General features: G+C 36.0%; 2 protein-coding genes across 2 annotated transcripts; one reads left to right on the top strand and one right to left on the bottom strand.

Moving 5' to 3' along the window:
- Positions 1-713: 713 nt before the first annotated feature.
- LOC138321522 (probable peptidyl-tRNA hydrolase) lies at positions 714-7462 on the bottom strand. Its single transcript, XM_069265269.1, has 5 exons — positions 7170-7462; positions 4328-4544; positions 3288-3387; positions 2857-2908; positions 714-2433 (listed from the first exon to the last, which is right to left on the bottom strand). The coding sequence occupies exons 1-5, from the start codon at positions 7347-7349 to the stop codon at positions 2065-2067; spliced, it is 918 nt and encodes a 305-aa protein (XP_069121370.1). The 5' UTR covers positions 7350-7462; the 3' UTR covers positions 714-2064.
- LOC138321523 ((3R)-3-hydroxyacyl-CoA dehydrogenase-like) lies at positions 7448-18955 on the top strand. The gene is made up of 8 exons (XM_069265270.1): positions 7448-7530; positions 13143-13262; positions 13513-13700; positions 14503-14598; positions 15521-15606; positions 15861-15988; positions 17521-17595; positions 18701-18955. The coding sequence occupies exons 1-8, from the start codon at positions 7482-7484 to the stop codon at positions 18715-18717; spliced, it is 759 nt and encodes a 252-aa protein (XP_069121371.1). The 5' UTR covers positions 7448-7481; the 3' UTR covers positions 18718-18955.
- Positions 18956-19360: the final 405 nt, after the last annotated feature.

Below are 19360 nucleotides of genomic sequence, written 5' to 3'. Positions count from 1 at the left end.
ACATACCCTGATGTTAAATTCCCCGGTGTTACATTCCCTGTTACTTTCCCTGATGTTACATTCCCTGATGTTACATTCCCTGATGTTACATACCCTGATGTTACATACCCTGATGTTACATTCCCTGATGTTACATTCCCTGATGTTACATATCCTGATGTTACATTCCCTGATGTTATATTCCATGATGTTATATTCCTTGGTGTTAGTTTTCCAGGTGTAATTTTCCCTGGTGTTATTTTCCTAGGTGTTACTCTCCCTGGTGTGATGTTCCCTGGTGTTATTTTCCTAGGTATTACTTTCTCTAATGTCATTTTCCCTGGTGTGATGTTCCCTGGTGTTATTTCCCCTGGTTTGATGTTCCCTGGTGTGATGTTCCCTGCTGTTATTTTCCAAAGTATTACTTTCTCTAATGTCATTTTCCCTGGTGTTACTTTCCCTGGTATTATTTTCCCTGATTTGATGTTCCCTGCTGTTATTTTCCAAGGTATTACTTTCTCTAATGTCATTTTCCCTGGTGTTATTTTCCCAGGTGTTACTTTCCCTGGTGTGATGTTCCCTGGTGTGACGTTCCCTGGTGTGATGTTCCCTGGTAATTTTTTCCCAGGTGTGATGTTCCCTGGTGTTTCTTTCCCTGTCAGATATTACTTCTATCCATACTTTCCATGCAATTACAATCACCGGTTTCAGTAAAAAATACTTTAATATATGTATAAAGTACATATTTGTTTATTTAAAAATATGTAACATGAACAAATAAACATGTAAAAAGTAAATTATCTGATAAAACACCTTATAATCACCATACCAATATCAACCAATTGTTTTTCAATACTGGCAGCAGATATTGTATTATGGAATATCATCAAAACTTCTGAATCATATGAGTTTGGTTTGATTAATATCATAAATTACTGAGTCTCATGAACCACATTTAATAAATAATACCTCCATGTTACAATGCATAAGCAGATACACATCATGACATGGTACTCGTTAAATTAACACACACAACCATTTATTCATTTTCAATTTTTTCATTAAATACTTCATCCATTTTCAAAATGCTAAAGCAGATGCATATAATAATTTTTACTTAATAAAGCTCACTATGTTTTTCATTTCATAATTCATCTTTACAATTACGCCTTCATAGGAAACAATTCATTCACCTTTCACATATTCCATTTTTCAACACTACTTGTCTCCCCTAGTTTTGTCCACTCTAACCATATATACCTGTATATTAATTCATTCACCTTTCATAGGTTTATTAATTGTCATTAGTTATCTCCCTACCCCTGCTTGCTCTGTTATACCCATAGAAGTTACTTGCTACTCTCTGTGTCCCTGTATATAAATGTTCCTCTGAAGATTGCACATTTTCTTCTGATTCGGCATGTTTCATTTCTAAATTAACAGTTATCTCCCCTTCTTGTATTCATTCTAAAATGCATGCTATTTCATATCACTAGTGATCCCCCCTTCTTCCGTTATTTCTATAATATCTGTTCCATTTCTGTATCACAAGTTCCCTCCCCTTAACCTTCTTCTCTATTTCTGGCCCTATATATAAATATTCCTCTGATTCTGTATGTTTCATTTCTAAATCAACAGTTATCTCCCCTTCTTGTATTCACTCTAAAATACATGCTATTTCATATCACTAGTGATCCCCCCTTCTTCCGTTAGTTCTATAATATCTGGTCCATTTCTGTATCACAAGTTCCCTCCCCTTTACCTACTTCTCTATTTCTGGCCCTATAACATAAATATTCCTCTGATTCTGTATGTTTCATTTCTAAATCAACAGTTATCTCCCCTTCTTGTATTCATTCTAAAATGCATGCTATTTCATATCACTAGTGATCCCTCCTTCTTCCGTTAGTTCTATAATATCTGTTCCATTTCTGTATCACAAGTTCCCTCCCCTTAACCTAATCCTCTTTTTCTGGCCCTTTAACATAAATATTCCTCTAATTCTGCATGTTTCATTTCTAAATCAACAGTTATCTCCCCTTCTTATGTAAAGTCTTTAGCATCTGTTTTATTTCACATCACCAGTTATCTCCCCTTAATTTCCTCCTCTGTCCCTGTATATAACTGTTCCTCTGACGATTGTCCTTCTGATGCTTCCTCACTTAGAGCTGTCGATATTCCTAACTGACTTTTGTCCGATAACACTCTCTCCTTTTTTTTCTGCTGTTTTTTCCTGACTTGGTTAAGAATTTTGGGATTGACCCCATACAAGTTTGTAAGAATGAGAACATCTTCACCTCGTGCCTCTAAATGCCATGTCAGTGACTGTAGGGACTTTAACACGCCCACCTGGACTCCAGCCGACTCGTCGGGTGTGAAGTTCTTTAACACATACTCAATTACTTCATCTCTACTGCTGGGTCTTCCTATCCCAAACCGTACTTTGAACATTTTCTACAAAGTAAACATAGTAGAAATGAACATGCATTTTCTATAAAGACACGATAATATATTTTTTATCATGGAAAGATACTGCATCTTATCAAAAAAGCAGCCAGAGTAATTAAGGCTAACATTTTAAGAAATTAATGCGTAAATAATATTTAAGACACAAAAATTCAAAAGATATAAAACAAACAACAATTTGTATTTCTCAAGTTGCTGAATTTTAAAAAAATCATCTCAGAATATTTTATTTATTTATTTTCTTTTTTTACAAAGGAATACTATTATATTTCTGAGCTGAAGGACAATAGTTTCCAATAAATGTAGGAATAAATATGGATTTTATAGAGGACAGATATTAAAGAAAAGATAATACATTTCTATTACACGAGTACCACACAGTTATGAGTTATGTTTTTTTCCTAAACTTACATCAGCAGCGGATCCCAACATACTCTGTACTGATTTAACACCATTATGACCACTGGAACAGAAATGAAAAATTGGTTAATATTTCATACATATTTTTTTTCATACTTATGAAACATCTGTATATCAAGAATCATGTATTACCTTTTATATATATCACCTTTATAAAGGCCTCATTTATAATTTGACAGGTTTTTTTTTTAATGAAACAGGGGAGACAATTCCCATATTTCTTTTATAGATTTTGTAGTAACATATCTTTTTTTCATTTTCTTTTCATTAGAGTCAAATCATTCAAATTCTGTAATAAACAAGAAATTAATTGATGTCCCACATTTGTTTTTATTCAAAAACATAATATATATATTAATAATAATTCATATTGAAAGGTGACTTCAGAAGTAATTGTTTTAAACCGGTTTTTTTCTACATACCTAGCACTTCCACCTTCCTTTATGCTGACCTTGCCCAAAGCTCTATCAAGATCATCGTGCATAAGGTACACTTTGTCGGTGTCAATATTAAAATGACGCACTGCAAAACAGACAAACTACATATGTACCAAAAACTTAGAAGTGTTTTTTATGATTTCCAATGGCAAAAAATATATTGACGTCTCCAGTAGCCCAATTAATTAATTAATTAACTGTAACTCAGTACAGTTATTCTGTATTTGCAGAGTTATCTGCCCTTGCGGGTAGGTATTGATTGTAATGTCATGTGTTTGCGAGTGTAATGTCATTCTTTTTTAAAGGGACAATTCACTCAGGCTAATTCTTTTACGTAACCAAGAAGCAAAATATGGCATAAATGTCTTGTTCTACATTTCTTGTTAACCATATAACATAAACTATTGACAAAATCCACGTCATTGTTTAGTATTTTAATTGATACCGTTGTAATTACAAATCGTCGATCAATACGATTAAGCAGGTACAATATGTATGCTGTACCCATATCCGAGTCAAAGTCAAGCGCGTTAAACAAATGAAATACATAACCACTGTGGAGGTGATAAAATGACTGTTTAGGCAATACAATTCACCTAATCAGGTAGACACACTACTGTCAGAGCGATTTGAGTAGTTCTAGACAAAAATTGGATTACTCTACGAGCAAGGGACAGGGTTCGGCATACAAGATATTCGACCACAATGTGTAATGGTGGATAGCGAGCGAGTTTGAACATCACCACCATGGGCTTTTCTGGCATATCACAGCAAAACCGACTGATCTAATTTCCATTAAAACTGGGTTTTTTTTTTGCGATATATGTACAAATCTTAATGGTTTTTTAGACTGAATTGTCCCTTTAAGAAAACGACGTGAATTGTGCTCACAGAACAATGACGTAACAACCGATACCTACCCCCAAGGGAGGTAACTCTGTAATATGCAAAGACGGAATACATGTAGATATTGAACAGTGGGAATGTGAATCATATTCTTTTAATCATATTGTTTTTTTACTTACCTGTTTTCAATACAGATTTCCCGTTCACATTCATGAACTGTTTTGGTTTTAACATTATAACTCTGGCCGATTCATTCAGATCAAATGTTGTTGTAAACCCGGCACAGTTCTTGTCTTTAGCCCATTTTAGGTCCAAATCTGTGGCCAGGCGGTCCAAAACCTGTGCACCGACACTGTGTCGTGTCTTTGGCATCCCATGATTGCATAAACCCACAATCTGCATAAAACAAAAGGAAAATGTTTGGTAATGTTGATGAGTATATTGTGAACCAAATCAGACCAACCCATAATTCAATCATAATTGTTTGTTTTACATTGTGTATCCTAATAACACAGGATTCATCATCATGTATTTTAAGATAGATCTATTAGATTTGTCCTGACTGAATGCAAGGAAATATAAATATAAACAAGAGGCCCATGGGCCTTAACGGTCACCTGAGTTCAGATACAGGATGAAACAAAGACATGCATTAATAAACAATATATATTTGCCCATCAGGCCCTTGAAGTCAGTCAGTGATTTTATAAATTTGACTTTTTAATCTATGAAGATTATTTGGTTTCATCAAATCTGTGAATTCACCCCTCTGGCCCCTGGGGGTCGGCAAGGACCAATATGGATATGATGTTAAAATGCTATCTCAGGCTAATAATTCTAATGATTGACTAATTTCCTATGAAAACTAAGCAAATAATGTTCCTAAATGTGTTATTCCTATATAAACTATAGTAAATTTGACCCCCTCCCCAGGGGAAATTCTGAGATCCCAGGGCCATGAAATTCACAAATTTTTGTAAAGGGCCTTAAGACCTTCCAATCTATCAAGAGTATCGATCTGGTTCCATCAAATCTGTGAATTCAAAAAGAAGATTTTTGAAATTACCAGTTTGACCCCTTTTTGGCTCCGCCTCTCTGGCCCCTGAGGGTCGGCCATGACCAATATGGATATGATGTTAAAATGCTATTTCAGACTAATAATTCTAACCCAGTTTGACTCATTTCCTATGAAAATTCAGCAAAAACTGCTCATAAATGTGTTTTCCCTATATAAACTATAGTAAACTTGACCCCCTCCCCAGGGGAAAACGTGAGACCCCAGGGTCATATAATTCACAATTTTTGTAAAGGACGTCAAGACCTTTCCATCTATGAAGAGTATGTGATTCTACCAGTTCCAGAATTTCAGAAGAAGATTTTTGAAGTTTTAGCCTATTTGACCCGTTTTGGCCCCGCCCCTAAGGCCCCTGGGGATCAGTCATGGAAAATTTGGTAATAAGATTCAATGGCCATCACATAGGGATAATTCTGATACAATTGACTAATTTCCTATTATAATGACTAAATAATGCTCAAAAATGTGTTTTCCCTATATAAACTATAGTAAACTTACCCCCTCCCCAGGGGAAAACTTGAGACCCCAGGGTCATATAATTCACAATTTTTGTAAAGGACCTTAGGACCTTTCTATCTATGAAAAGTATTTAATTCCATCACATCTGTAAGTGGAGAAGAAGATTTTTGAAATTTTAGTCAATTTTACCCCTTTTGGCCCCTCCCATAGCTCCCTGGGGGGTGGGGACCATATAATTCACAATTTTGATAGGCCTTATGCCTTAGTAGATTTGTGCAAAATTTCATTGAAATTGCTTCTGCAGTTTTGGAGAAGAAGTCAAAATGTAAATTGTTTACGGACATACGACGCACGACGGACGACGCATGACGGACGAAGGACGACGACGACGGACAAAAGGCAATTAGAATAGGTCACTTGAGACTTCGTCTCAGGTGACCTAATAAAATCAGACTATTAAATAAGACTGAAAAGTATGTGTTTCTAAGTTTAATAGTTTGTGAATGTACACACTGTATGTAGTATACATAAGCATTGAACGTCTTTCAGTTGGCATTCATAGCCAATATGAATGCAAATTGAACAGAGGCATATTCCATGAAGTGCGCTATTCATGTTGAATTTGCCTCTGTTCAGTTGGCATTCATATTGGCTATGAATGCCAACTGAAAGATGTTCAATGCTTATATTTACATTTGGTTACAATTTTATGATGAAATCTCAAGGAATTTTGCATCAATAATGAAATAATCAGGGATGGAACAGCCATTTGAACAGCCGTCTTCCGTGATCGCTGGCCCGACAATTGTGACGTCACAATGAAAATGATGTCATGATAGCACTTGAAGTTCATTGTTTACATGACTGCCAATTGCGCTTGGTAAGGTTACATTGTGGGACTGCAGTGAAAATGTAAATATTGTGGACAACAGTATGCTGTCACAAACTCTGACATCCTCGATAATCCAGGGGTTACTATCTGATGTTATATCCACCCCTGGACTACATGTATCTCATAGTAAAACTGAACACTGTTCATGAGGAAAATTCTTACCAATCACATGCCTGTAAAGACTTCCTTTGAAGACTACAGAGAGAAAGTGACACTCAACTTCAAAACCACACAGTTAACCACAGTATACCATTATACAATTCTTTTGGTGTACATCAAAGGACTAAATTATATTTACCTGCTATGTTGCATCCAGACTTACTACTGTAGGTGATAGTCCAGGGATGGATATAATCCAATAGTATTAGACGTCAATATTGAGTAGGGTGGATAACGATAGTGATAGTAACCCCTTGAGTATTAAGGATGCTAAAGGCTTACTGTAATATTAGGAATCATGTCAACGAAAGTTAAAAAGCGGGTTATGTTTGAATTATAAGATCATTTTAAGATAACTCGGACTATCTCAAATAGGGCATTGTTCAGCTTCTGTAACTTTCCCCCTTTCAGACTGACAAATTAAGTAATGTCTTACCAGGTATTTCTTGAATTTGGTAGTATCCGACATATTATTTGCCATTGACGTTGTTTTAACTGTCTTCCCTCGTGAAATTTGAATTCCGATATCATTTTCTATGACAAGGAAAGGTCTTCCAAGTGTAGATCGTATCACAGCTCTCAGTAAAGTAGGAAATGATCTGAACGCCGATCCCATGCTTTATAAAGGAATCATTTCACAACCATAGGGTATCCCCGCAATAGTGGTGCAATCCCCCGGCTTCATCCTGGCATTTGATTGGACGGTGATCCATTTCCGTTACTAAAAATACATATTATAGAGTTTACAATGGCTTCCGCTGTAGGTCTTCTCGCCGGTCGCCTGGCACTTGTTACAGGTAATTAACTTGAATAATCATTGCCATGTATTATTTTGTGTAACAAGCATACTGATATGAAGAATTTGAATCTTGAATTGGATAAGAGACTTGTCTTGGACCCACAGTTCGGTAACAACGGCCTTTTTGATAGATGGGTTTGTCATCAGGATCCAAAGGTTACATGTATATACAGTAAAACGGATCACGGATCCACACAGAATCACGGATCACTTTCTCATTAAATCGTTATATATGCATTGTAATTTAAACTGCTAACTGATGAAACAACGCTTTTGTTGTTTCATTTCACACCAGATTTTATATTGCAAAATAAGATCACTACTAAATTTTTGGTTGATCATTTTTGTCTCTCTTGCATGTTTAGGAGGAGATAATCTAACTGCTGTTATGTTCTAGTATTGGAACTCTTATCAACAACTTATAATTTAATTATGAGAACCTAATAAGGTCTGATGGCCGGTCAAATACTTGACATATACACTGTACATTGTTTGGGTCAAAAGTCTTTCGGTCTGCACTGTTAATTTTCCTGATACATGTGTGGAAGTTTCGATATTTTTGTATGTTGACCATGGCCATGGTGAAGTATGAGTGTATATATGAGCGAGTGATATTATAGAATGTTAAATACTTTAATTACCTGTGAATGCTTATTGTTTTGTAATGAATTGTCGTGTATGTGCACGTGGCTACCGGAAGGGCCACATATCTATATATATTCTACTTTCACTTTCAGTTCTATCCTTTGTTTCTATTGGTTGTTTCTAAACTATCCTTTCATTGGACCGGGAAACTATAAAAGAGCGTGTCTCCTTCTATTTCGTCAGTCTGTAGAAGCTTTCCTGCCTGAGCAGACTCACTCTTCTCTCTCTCTCTCGTTGTTGTCTCTATGTGTAGAGTGTGTGTTCGTTGTCGGGAGTAGCTATGTATTAGCTGACCTGTGAGTGGTGTATTGTGCACGTGCAATGTTGTAGTTTGCCATACGCTGTATGAGCGGGGCTTTGTGTCATGTATATATATTATGCGTCTTTCTACATGTTTGTATATAATAAATATCATTCGAATGTATTTCTGTTGTTCGTTGTAATTGCTTCACGGAACCCCAAATAGAACCTGGGTAGACGAGGTCACTCCTCCTACAAATGGTGCCGTGATACGAGTTTGGGTAATCCGTGTTGCAAGTTTTATATGTTGAATGTTTGTGTTTGTCATTTGCAGTTTTGTGTCTTGGGTTTAATCTTTCTGTATTTATAAACTAATATATTTTGGATATTTTCTCAGTATGACTTCTGATAGAGAACGACGGACGTTGGGTAAAACCTTTATTGGTGATATACTCACAAGTGATAAACATTCAGACAGACATGTAGATACTATTTCTGTCGTAGAGACTACAGAACGTATGTCAGCTTGTAATGGTGTAGGACGAGGTAGACATTTGTTTAACTTTCCAATTTCGTCCACTGTCGGTAGTAAAGGTCAAAGGTCATACGAGGTCCCGATTAAGCGTAGTGTTAGCGATATCGATGGAAATAATGACCACGTGTTTTCAGCTGTTGTTTCTCCCGAGCGTGAGGTTTTATATCAAGCTATTGTCAGACCTTCAGTGGCCAATAGTGTTCCTGTTTCCGGTACTAGTGGCCTTAGTTCTCAGTATTGTGGAATAAAAAATACAGATGTTTTACGGGTAGGAGAGGAACAGAATTTTGATTATCAATGCAGTGTGCCACATTGTCCAACACAGTCACTATCTGTCAGTACTACAGGGTTTACACCCATGTATTCGACCTCAATGGGAATGTCTAGTACGAATGTTACAAATTCAGTGTCAACAATATCATCATGTTGTAGTAGTTTGTCCAGTTCTGTGATTAGGCCTCAATCTAGTAAAGGTCTCAGTGCTGTAAAAAGGGAAGAAAAGGATCCTCAAAATTTCGATGGAACGACTAGTTTTCAGGATTTCTTGGTACATTTTGAGCATACATCTAATTGGAATAAGTGGACAGATTTAGAGAAAGCCCAACAATTAATTATGTGTTTACGGGGATCAGCACAAAGCTTTTATCAGAGTTAAAACCCTTAGAAATGACTTGTTTTGAAACAATAAAAGTGAAATTAACGAATAGATTTGATCCACCAGGTAGAGAAGTTGTATATAAGACAGATTTCAGAAATCGTCATAGGGAGGAAGGCGAGAGTTTGGTTGCCTATGGAGAAGCTTTAAGATCAGCTGCCCGTAAGGCCTACCCAAACAAACCTGTGGACGTTCTAGAAGGTGATATGGTTGATAGATTTATGGATGGTTTAAACAGTTACGAACTTGGTAGGCATGTACAGTTTTGTCATGCTAAAACGTTAGAGGAGTCGGTTACTGCTGCCTTGGAATTCGAATCTTTTAGTTCGAGACGTATAGGGCAGATTCCAACAGTAAAAAAGCCGCTAAATTCAAAACCGGAAATTTCAAGTTTTGTCCAGGCTATTTCTAATGACTCTATCAGAACCGTAGTAAAAGGTGAATCAGGGTCAGATTTAGCTTCTTTAATATTAGGAGAGTTTCAGAAGATAAACAGGAAATTGAACTCTATGAATAGAAATCATAAGGCTAGGAATAGTAAAAGACTTTCTCAACGACAGTGTTATATATGTGGTGAGTTTGGTCATGTGTCTTATGAGTGTTCATTTAAACAGGGAGCTAAAACTTTGTAAAAATAGTCAGAGACATTATATCAAGTGTTGTCAGGGTTTGAATTTAGTTCCTTTTTATAGAGTGAAAGGTCGTTTGTTTGCTGGTCATGGTGTTTATGGATTGGTTGCTAGTTTTTTTAGTGGACTCAGGATTGTTTGTTCTGTTAGTTGACTTATGCAGTCAATTTTATATATGGAGAGAAGGTATATGCCTGAGTTAAAAGAACTGGTGAGTTAAGCTAACAACAGCGTCTGGTAGTAATTAATAAGTTAGTGGTGTTTGACAAAGCAGATTTCTTTTTAAAGTTTGGTGACCGTAGTTTCGTGTGTGAAACTATTGTGGTGATACTTCAGGGGCTCAAACTCGATACCTTGTGTATCGATTTTCTCTAATGGCGTGAGAGAAATAAAGTTTGGTGATTTAGTGACCACTGGGTATTACTTTATACGGAACCTGCTAGTTAATGTGCTCAAGTAGAGTTTAGGGTACTGTTTCTATATATACCGGAAATTGATTCAGAGTGTTACTACCCAGATTATTGTTGATAAGAGATGTTGTTAGAGATGGTGTAACAAACGGGTGATCAGTTAAGATATGTATACATAAGGCAAAAGCGAAGGAAATAGGAACTGTATTTTTGATTAAATGTTTCCAGGACATTGTGCTTTTATTTAAACTATTTTGGGGGTAATTAAGTTATTACTGAGTGATGTATGGGTCACTATGTCGAAGTTGAAAGTAATTATAATCCTCAGATAGAAGGCGTTAATTTATACGAAAGCAGCCTGACTTATCTGATATGAGACTGGTGAAGAAAAAGTGATATTTTGAGCACACAAATACATTGTGATAGTGTATGTCTTTGTCGTGTGTTGTCCCTTATCGATGTATTGTGATAATTCAGGTTTTACTTTACAGCTTTCATGAAATTGGAGTGTTTCAACCTTATTTAAAGAAGGAGAAGAGGATATAATGTAATCCTTATACATGTATATATAGTTTTAGAACGAAGGAAGCTTTAATGCTGTCGTTAATGTATGTTCCGTGGTGAAGGCTATAGCCTGAATATGGGAAATGTTGTGTATAAATGTTTTTGTTATTTTCTTTGAAGCTCTATTGCTTGTGTAATTTTTGGATGAAGATTTTTTATTCTGTGTCATTTGAATTATGATAAGAACAAAGATTTCTGTTTTGAATTGAAAGGTGTGTATATGTATTATGAATTATTCCTCGTTGTAGATAATGAATAATTTGTTGTAAGAAAAATACTAATTAAAATTATGATTTTTCTTAAAAAGAAAGGGAAGTGTGTGGAAGTTTCGATATTTTTGTATGTTGACCATGGCCATGGTGAAGTATGAGTGTATATATGAGCGAGTGATATTATAGAATGTTAAATACTTTAATTACCTGTGAATGCTTATTGTTTTGTAATGAATTGTCGTGTATGTGCACGTGGCTACCGGAAGGGCCACATATCTATATATATTCTACTTTCACTTTCAGTTCTATCCTTTGTTTCTATTGGTTGTTTCTAAACTATCCTTTCATTGGACCGGGAAACTATAAAAGAGCGTGTCTCCTTCTATTTCGTCAGTCTGTAGAAGCTTTCCTGCCTGAGCAGACTCACTCTTCTCTCTCTCTCTCTCTCTCGTTGTTGTCTCTATGTGTAGAGTGTGTGTTCGTTGTCGGGAGTAGCTATGTATTAGCTGACCTGTGAGTGGTGTATTGTGCACGTGCAATGTTGTAGTTTGCCATACGCTGTATGAGCGGGGCTTTGTGTCATGTATATATATTATGCGTCTTCCTACATGTTGGTATATAATAAATATCATTCGAATGTATTTCTGTTGTTCGTTGTAATTGCTCCACGGAACCCCAAATAGAACCTGGGTAGACGAGGTCACTCCTCCTACACATGTACAGTAGAACTTGGTTGATATAAACTCGGATAATCGACAACCTGGCTTAACCTGCTTAAAATACAAAGAAAAAATTTTTGGTCCGAATGACAAAAATCATACATGAAATGTTCTGATAACTCGAAATGAGATTTTTTGGACAACGAGGTCGCCGAAACTGCCAATTTCTTTTTCATAAATATGCCGTAGAACGGCATTTCAAAATATATATCTCGGTTTTATTGTAATCATTTTGCAACTACCACAGGCGATTTTGACATCTCTCTTGTTTACATCGTTTTACGACATGGAACTATTCTATATATACCAAGTAAAGAGATCGTCAGTAGACATGCGAACTCGCTTAATTCAAACACTCGGATAACTCGAAGTTTTATGTCGGTCCCTTCGAGTTCGTATTAACCGAGTTCCACTGAATAATGTATAATCTATTTTAACTGATTTTATTTATGGATTTATTCTAACCAAATTATGCATAAACTTAAGGTTATTCTTCTTGTTCTTTACCATTATGTTGAAAAGAAATTTGTAACAAAATTTTAACAGTGCATAAAAAACAATGATATTAAAATGAAACATCAGAAAATTGTACAAATACACTGTTATGAGCTCTGCATCCAAAATTGGGTTAAAATCTGTCTAAACATAAGATTAGAAACATATTCAAAGATAAGAATGTATAAATGAATACAATATAATGATTATAATGAAAATTGATTAACATTTTGAAAAGACTTTTCACCCGACACTGTAAAAAAATCTGTATTTCAGTAGGTGTTCATGTTAGTAAAAACATTCTGAAGTTCTGTTTTAATATTATAAATAAAAAAATCATCACTCTTCCCCTCGAAGTGACGCACAGTTAAATCCCTTGAACAGAAGAAAATGTAACATATATATTGTGTAAAACTAAAAGTTGCACTGAATATGAAAAAAAACCTTGCAAACTTCAGGATTAGCTTGCATGATTACAAACACCAATAAATCTCGGAATGTTTTAGGTGCAGGCAGTGGTATTGGGAAAGCTGTATGTCAAGTGTTTGCTAAGGAGGGAGCCACAGTTGCGGTTGTGGATTTACATGCAGACACTGCCAAAAGTACCTTGGAAACCCTTCCTGAAGGTGAATTATTATCACAAATAATCTACCCTTTATCAAAAGTATATATCTCTAGCAAAGATTTTTATTTATAGAATTCTGTACCAATATTGTACTTCCCCACCATCACATAGAAAAATGCAAGGAACAATTTTAATTGATATAGTTTTATCTTGACAATTTTATGACAATGTATATAAAATTATACTAATAAGAATGTAAATCATGATGTTATGAATTATTTAAGGACATGATGCATTGTTTTACCACACAGGTGCCCATCAGGCATTTGGTGCCGATGTTTCCTGTTCAACATCCGTTAATGACCTGATTGGTCAGATGAAGGAGAAATTCTCCGCGGTACCAACAGTCACTGTCAACTCTGCTGGGATTACCAAGGACAAACTCATGCTAAAGATGGGGGAACAGGATTTTGATGATGTTATTGGAGTGAATCTAAAGGTATCACACAAAGAGCCATTTGATTTTCCTAATAAAGGGTTATTCTGTATTTGCATATAATTACAAAGAAAACAGACCAAAGTCTATAAAAGTGGTAGTTTCTGCTCCTGCTTAGCGCTCAAAATACAGGGAGTGGGACGACTGGTTCGCCCGTTGTCAGTATAATGTGACCGGGTGGGGTGTGTTGCTTGGTGTCTTCCAAAATACGCACCTCGCACAACATACATGTAACACACTACATACATGGGAGGCCGTCCTTACATGACCATAGCTGTTAATAGGACGTTAATTAATCAAACAATCAAACAAACAAATATGGAAAAATGGAATACGTTTGTTAGACTAAAAATCCCATAAAAATTATATTTGTAATTTTGCTCTATGACACGCTTCAATACAAGATCTAGCAATGCCCCGGTCAGAGTCACCTCAGCATGACCAATGGTCTAGAATAGGAACACCTCAAGATGTACTGTTAGCGTTTTATACTTGCAAGAGAATCAACCACTCTGAAGATTCTGTAGGCGAGACGCTGATTGGGTAATCACAGGGGTCATGCTGAGGTGACCCCGAACGGGGTGTTGTTTGATCTTGTATTGGAGCATATTGTAGGACATCGTAGTGGAGTGGTGTCTAATTTGGATTGTCAGACTATACTCCTTCACAGGAGAAGATGATTGATGTAGTACTTGATCTGTAAAATCCTTGAATAAAGAATTTATCAGTTGATAGAAGAGAACAGATCATTATCATGAAATTATGTGAACTCTTTGATCAATGATAAAATTATACTTTATTACAGGGTACATTCCTAGTGAACCAGGCTGTTAGCCGAGCTCTAGTGGAAAGTAAAGCTGCTGGTGGTTCTATCATCAACATCTCCAGCATATCAGGAAAGGTAGCTCACATGTCATCTGTCTGATTTATTACTGTGAGGACATGTTCATTGTACACTTATTGCAAATGTTTCAATCAAATCATTCTGATCTATTAGAGTTACTTCCCTTTGTTTCACTATGATAGATCAGAATCGATGGGGACATCGATAGTATTACTAAGCCTGTCTGACCTGTTCTGTCCTGTCCCGTCCCCTTTGATATATGGAGTCGCAGGGATATTTATGTCTTATAGGTGCTTCTAATTTTTCTTTTAAATCCCTTCACTTAAAGTTTAGATCTGCTACTGGTAAAAAATCAGACCAGTGTACATTGTATTGCTTTTTTTCTCATGATGTATCTGCCAGGGAGCATCTTCGTAAAGTTGGATGGTCAACACTCTTAAGAAACTTAAATAATGAAAAACATTCGAGTAGATGGCCCAGCTAGTGTATTGATACTGAATACATTAAAATGTAAATACAAGACACAAATCAGCTATAAGATGGATTCTGTACATTGTGAATTCTTGTTAGATATAGGTTCGTAAAATCACCATAGATAATCTGTTGGCACCTACTCAGTAATAAATTATCAAACATATAATTCAACACCATATATACTCACATGGATTTATATATCATATTTTAGCTTCTAATTTTCCTGATGAGTTGTAGAAAGATAAGACAACAACAATAAAAAGCTATTGTTTTGTTGGGTTGTATGATATGCTTTAAAATTCTTAAAAAGTAGTTTAATTTGCACTTCATACACATGTACATAGTCTATATAGATGATTCAGTAAGGACATTATAAGCATATGAATCATCTCCCCTTTCATAATCGATAGTCTATCTATTGATTAACAGATATAACTAGAAAATCTGTCCATTTTTTTTTAAATTTGTCCGACACTTGTTTCATTAATATGGATTTCCATCCTAGGTTGGCAATGTGGGTCAGACAAACTATGCAGCATCCAAGGCAGGAGTTGTAGGGCTGACGAAGACTGTGGCCAAGGAGATGGGAAGGTTTGCCTCTTCTATCTTCTGACAATGATAGCAGGATAATAATTACACAATTTAAAAAGATTTTTTTTAAAGTTTTATTTCATTTGTCAGCCACTATGTATGTCAATATCCTGCAAAATAGCAAAAATAACCAGTTTTATCAGTACAGAACTTCTGTTTATGTACCAAGTCTAAAAATCCTTATTTCTCATCATCAGTCCTAGAAAAGTCATATATTGATTGATCTAATTATCTGTTAATTTTTATTTTGTTAGATTTGGAATCCGTGTGAATGCTATCTTACCTGGCTTTATCGAGACACCGATGACAGATAAGGTACCAGACCACCTTATCCAAATGACCAAGATGCTCATCCCATTGTCCAGATTAGGACGGCCAGAGGGTAGGTGTCTTTCATTGTAGTTCACCAGCCATTGCCGCTTCCATGCAGGTAACCAGGCTTTCCTTGTCATGTTGCTAGTATGTTCAAGGCAAAAGAAAATGTATTTCCCATACTTCACAGGGGTATCGCGTGGTTGATATGGAAAAGATTAATAGAATCTTACATGGGTCTGTCAAGTGGACAGGGATGTCTCAACCAGAGTGAAAGATTTTGGCTGGTCAACCCGAGGCTTGCCGAGGTTTGATGGTTAAAATTTTTCCCAAGGGTTGAGATGTCCCTGTCCACCTGGCTGGCCCATGCAAGATTCCTTTTCTCCCATACTTTAACGAGAAATGGTGAAAATTCAGTCGACATGAAAGTCACTGTGCATAAAAATGGTAACCGTATTGATGCCATCACTTTCTAGTGCGTGTGAGCTGTCTATTCTCTATCCCAATAAAAGACAGAGTTATGTTTTCCAAGCAACTGCGGGATTAATGAAATCTGTTACCTGTAAGTGAACAAGATCAGGTTATCTCAGTCGAGGGCTAGGATTTTGTAACATAATCCCAAGCATGGCGTTAGCCGAGGTTGGGATGTTACAAAATCTTAGCCCGAGACTGAGATAACCCAATCTCGATCACTTAAAGGTAATAGATTTTTTTTTCTCGCGCCTCTAAGATATAACAAAACCCATCTATATACGCGTTCAGAGTGTAAAACTATCCCGTCTTGGGCCTCCTGGTTCAAAGCCGGTTAACCATTTCATCTGTGCTTCGATTTCAGTCATTCCGCATAAAACTATAGTTCGGTTATATCAAAGAGAAAACGATGATCAATCGGCACACACTGTTTTCATAATTATAAACAACAACCAAACAATGCATGGTAAATGACTGAATGCACATATTTCTAATAATATTGATTATCTGACGCTTGTGACGTCACCAGCTCGAGAGTTTGACGTCACATGCGCGGACTGTTACATGAATGGCGTAAAATTCCGCCAAAATTCGCGTAAAGGTACCAGACAGATCGGACGAGATAGAAAAATCTAGCACCGGGTATCATGTGAGATTTCCCTGTCCGAGGTGCGAGAAAACCCTGTCAAGTATGGGAGAAAACGGGATCTTACACAGGGGATGTAAGACAGACATGCACTAGACGGTTACATAAGATTTCCTGAAACTTTCCTCAATCACACATCCTGAGGTATCTATAACATGCAGATTAAAAAAAACATTTATTCACTTTATATCATTTGTAAATTGTTTCATTGCTTACTTATCTTATGTAATGATTTTTTAGAAAAGGTTTAAATTGGTTCCATTTACAATGCCGTCATCCTTGGTCACCTCCATTACTTTCTTAAATTTTTAAGTGTCTTGGGCACTTTTTTTATCAAATACAGTATCCTAGTTTGGCTACAACGTTCCTTCACTCTCCTGCTACTTATAGACTTAATACAATTTGACCTTTGTGAAGGTTCTTTTTAAATTCCTTATGTCCCTTGACATTCATACGATGCAATATTATTTATATTCATTTTGCAGAAATAGCGAATGCCTGTTTGTTTTTGGCATCAGACCACAGCAGCTATGTAACAGGAACAACGCTTGAGGTCACAGGTAAAATAAATTTTGATAATCCATTTGGGGACAATTAGCTTACTGATCATATTGTTGAAACAAGAGAAAATTTTTGGCATCGCCTTTTGTCCGTGGTCAGAGGTCCCTCCTTCTGTCAGTCCTTCCATCCATTAACAATTCTTGTTACTGCTATTTCTCAGAAAGTACTGAAGGGATCTGTCTCAAATTTCATATGTAGGTTCCCCTAAGGCCCTAGTTATGCATATTGCATTTTTGGGATCGATTGGTCAACAAGATGGCTACCAGGCAGCCATCTTAGATTTTGATAGTTGAAGTTTATCGCTATTTCTCAGAAAGCACTGAAGGGATCTTTCTCAAATTTAATATGTAGGTTCCCTTAGGGCCCTAGTTGTGCATAATGCATTTTGGGACCGATCAGTGAACAAAATGGCCAACAGGTTACCATCTTGGATTTTGATATTTGAAGTTTGTTACCGCTATTTCTCAGAAAGTACTGAAGGGATCTGTCTCAAATCTTATGTGCCGGTTCCCCTAGGGCCATAATTGTGCATAAAGCATTTGGACCAATCAGTGACCAAGATGGCTGACAGGCCGCCATCTTGAATTTTGATAGTTGAAGTTTACTATTTCTAAGAAAGTACTGAATGGATATGTCTGAAATTTAATATGCAGGTTGCCAAAGGGCCCTAGTTGTGCATAATGCATTTTGGGACCAATCAGTGAACAAGAATTTTGATAGTTGAAGTTTGTTACTGCAATTTCACAAAAAGTACTTTAGTGATATGTCTCAAATTTTTTATGTAGGATGTATTCAAAGTTTCAAAAGCAGAGATAGATCCCTCTTTCCATTGTCAAACAGATCATTCTTTGGTGGGCGCCAAGATCCCTCTGGGATCTCTTGTTTCCCATTCAAAAACATATACCTTGGTACCCATATCATATGTACATAATAAGTATATGAGTTATCTCCCTTTGGTACTTTGCATTTATTTTTGTATTTGAATGTAATCCTTAAATTCAATCTGTTGGAAGTTTGATCACAACAAGAGAAAATTGGTAGTATGGTATAATATACAATGGACCTTCTCTAAACTGTTCATAGTTGGATGGTTTTATTTCACAGGTGGACTGTTTCCTTGAGCCAACTTATTACTATGCAGTTATTACCTCTAGAAGTATGGAGTATACTCAGGAGGTACAGGAACAATGCTGGAATTGCTTCCTTAAAGTTAAAGGTGTACAAATCATGATGATACATACCTCTGTGGACTCTATACATTTGTAATTTTTTTTAATTTGTTGAATATTTTGGAATATATGTATATGTAATGCAATGATGTTATTATATTTTCAAATAAAAAGTTGTTGAAAATTTGAATGATTTTTTCAGAACTTTTTATTTAAGCTACCCTTTATCTGTTTTCATTGGTGAATATTACAAATATGGCTAGCATATGCAATGTGAGAAAAAGGACATGGTTGAACTTGCCTTTTTTTCTGGGATACATTTTCGTTTTTATACATAGTCAAGGAAAACGGATCTCCGGAAAAAGTTTTTATGCAAGTGGTGATATATGTAAAGAGGTGTACTGTATTTGTGTATTATTTACTTTCACGATCCAAGTAAATTTGCGAAAGTTTATCTTCGCGAATTAATATCTACATCATCTTTATTGATAGGAATTATCATTAAATTGTTAAATCTGTGAATATTTATCTTTGTGAACTTGAAATGGAAATCGCAAACTATAATACTGTGGTCGTGAAAGAAAGTTGGTTACAA

This window comes from Argopecten irradians, chromosome 4 (assembly GCF_041381155.1).
Source record: "Argopecten irradians isolate NY chromosome 4, Ai_NY, whole genome shotgun sequence".
In the NCBI taxonomy this organism is placed as follows: Eukaryota; Metazoa; Mollusca; class Bivalvia; order Pectinida; family Pectinidae; genus Argopecten; species Argopecten irradians.
Note: the sequence above shows the minus strand (reverse complement) of the source record. Positions and strands in the feature narration are given on the sequence as shown.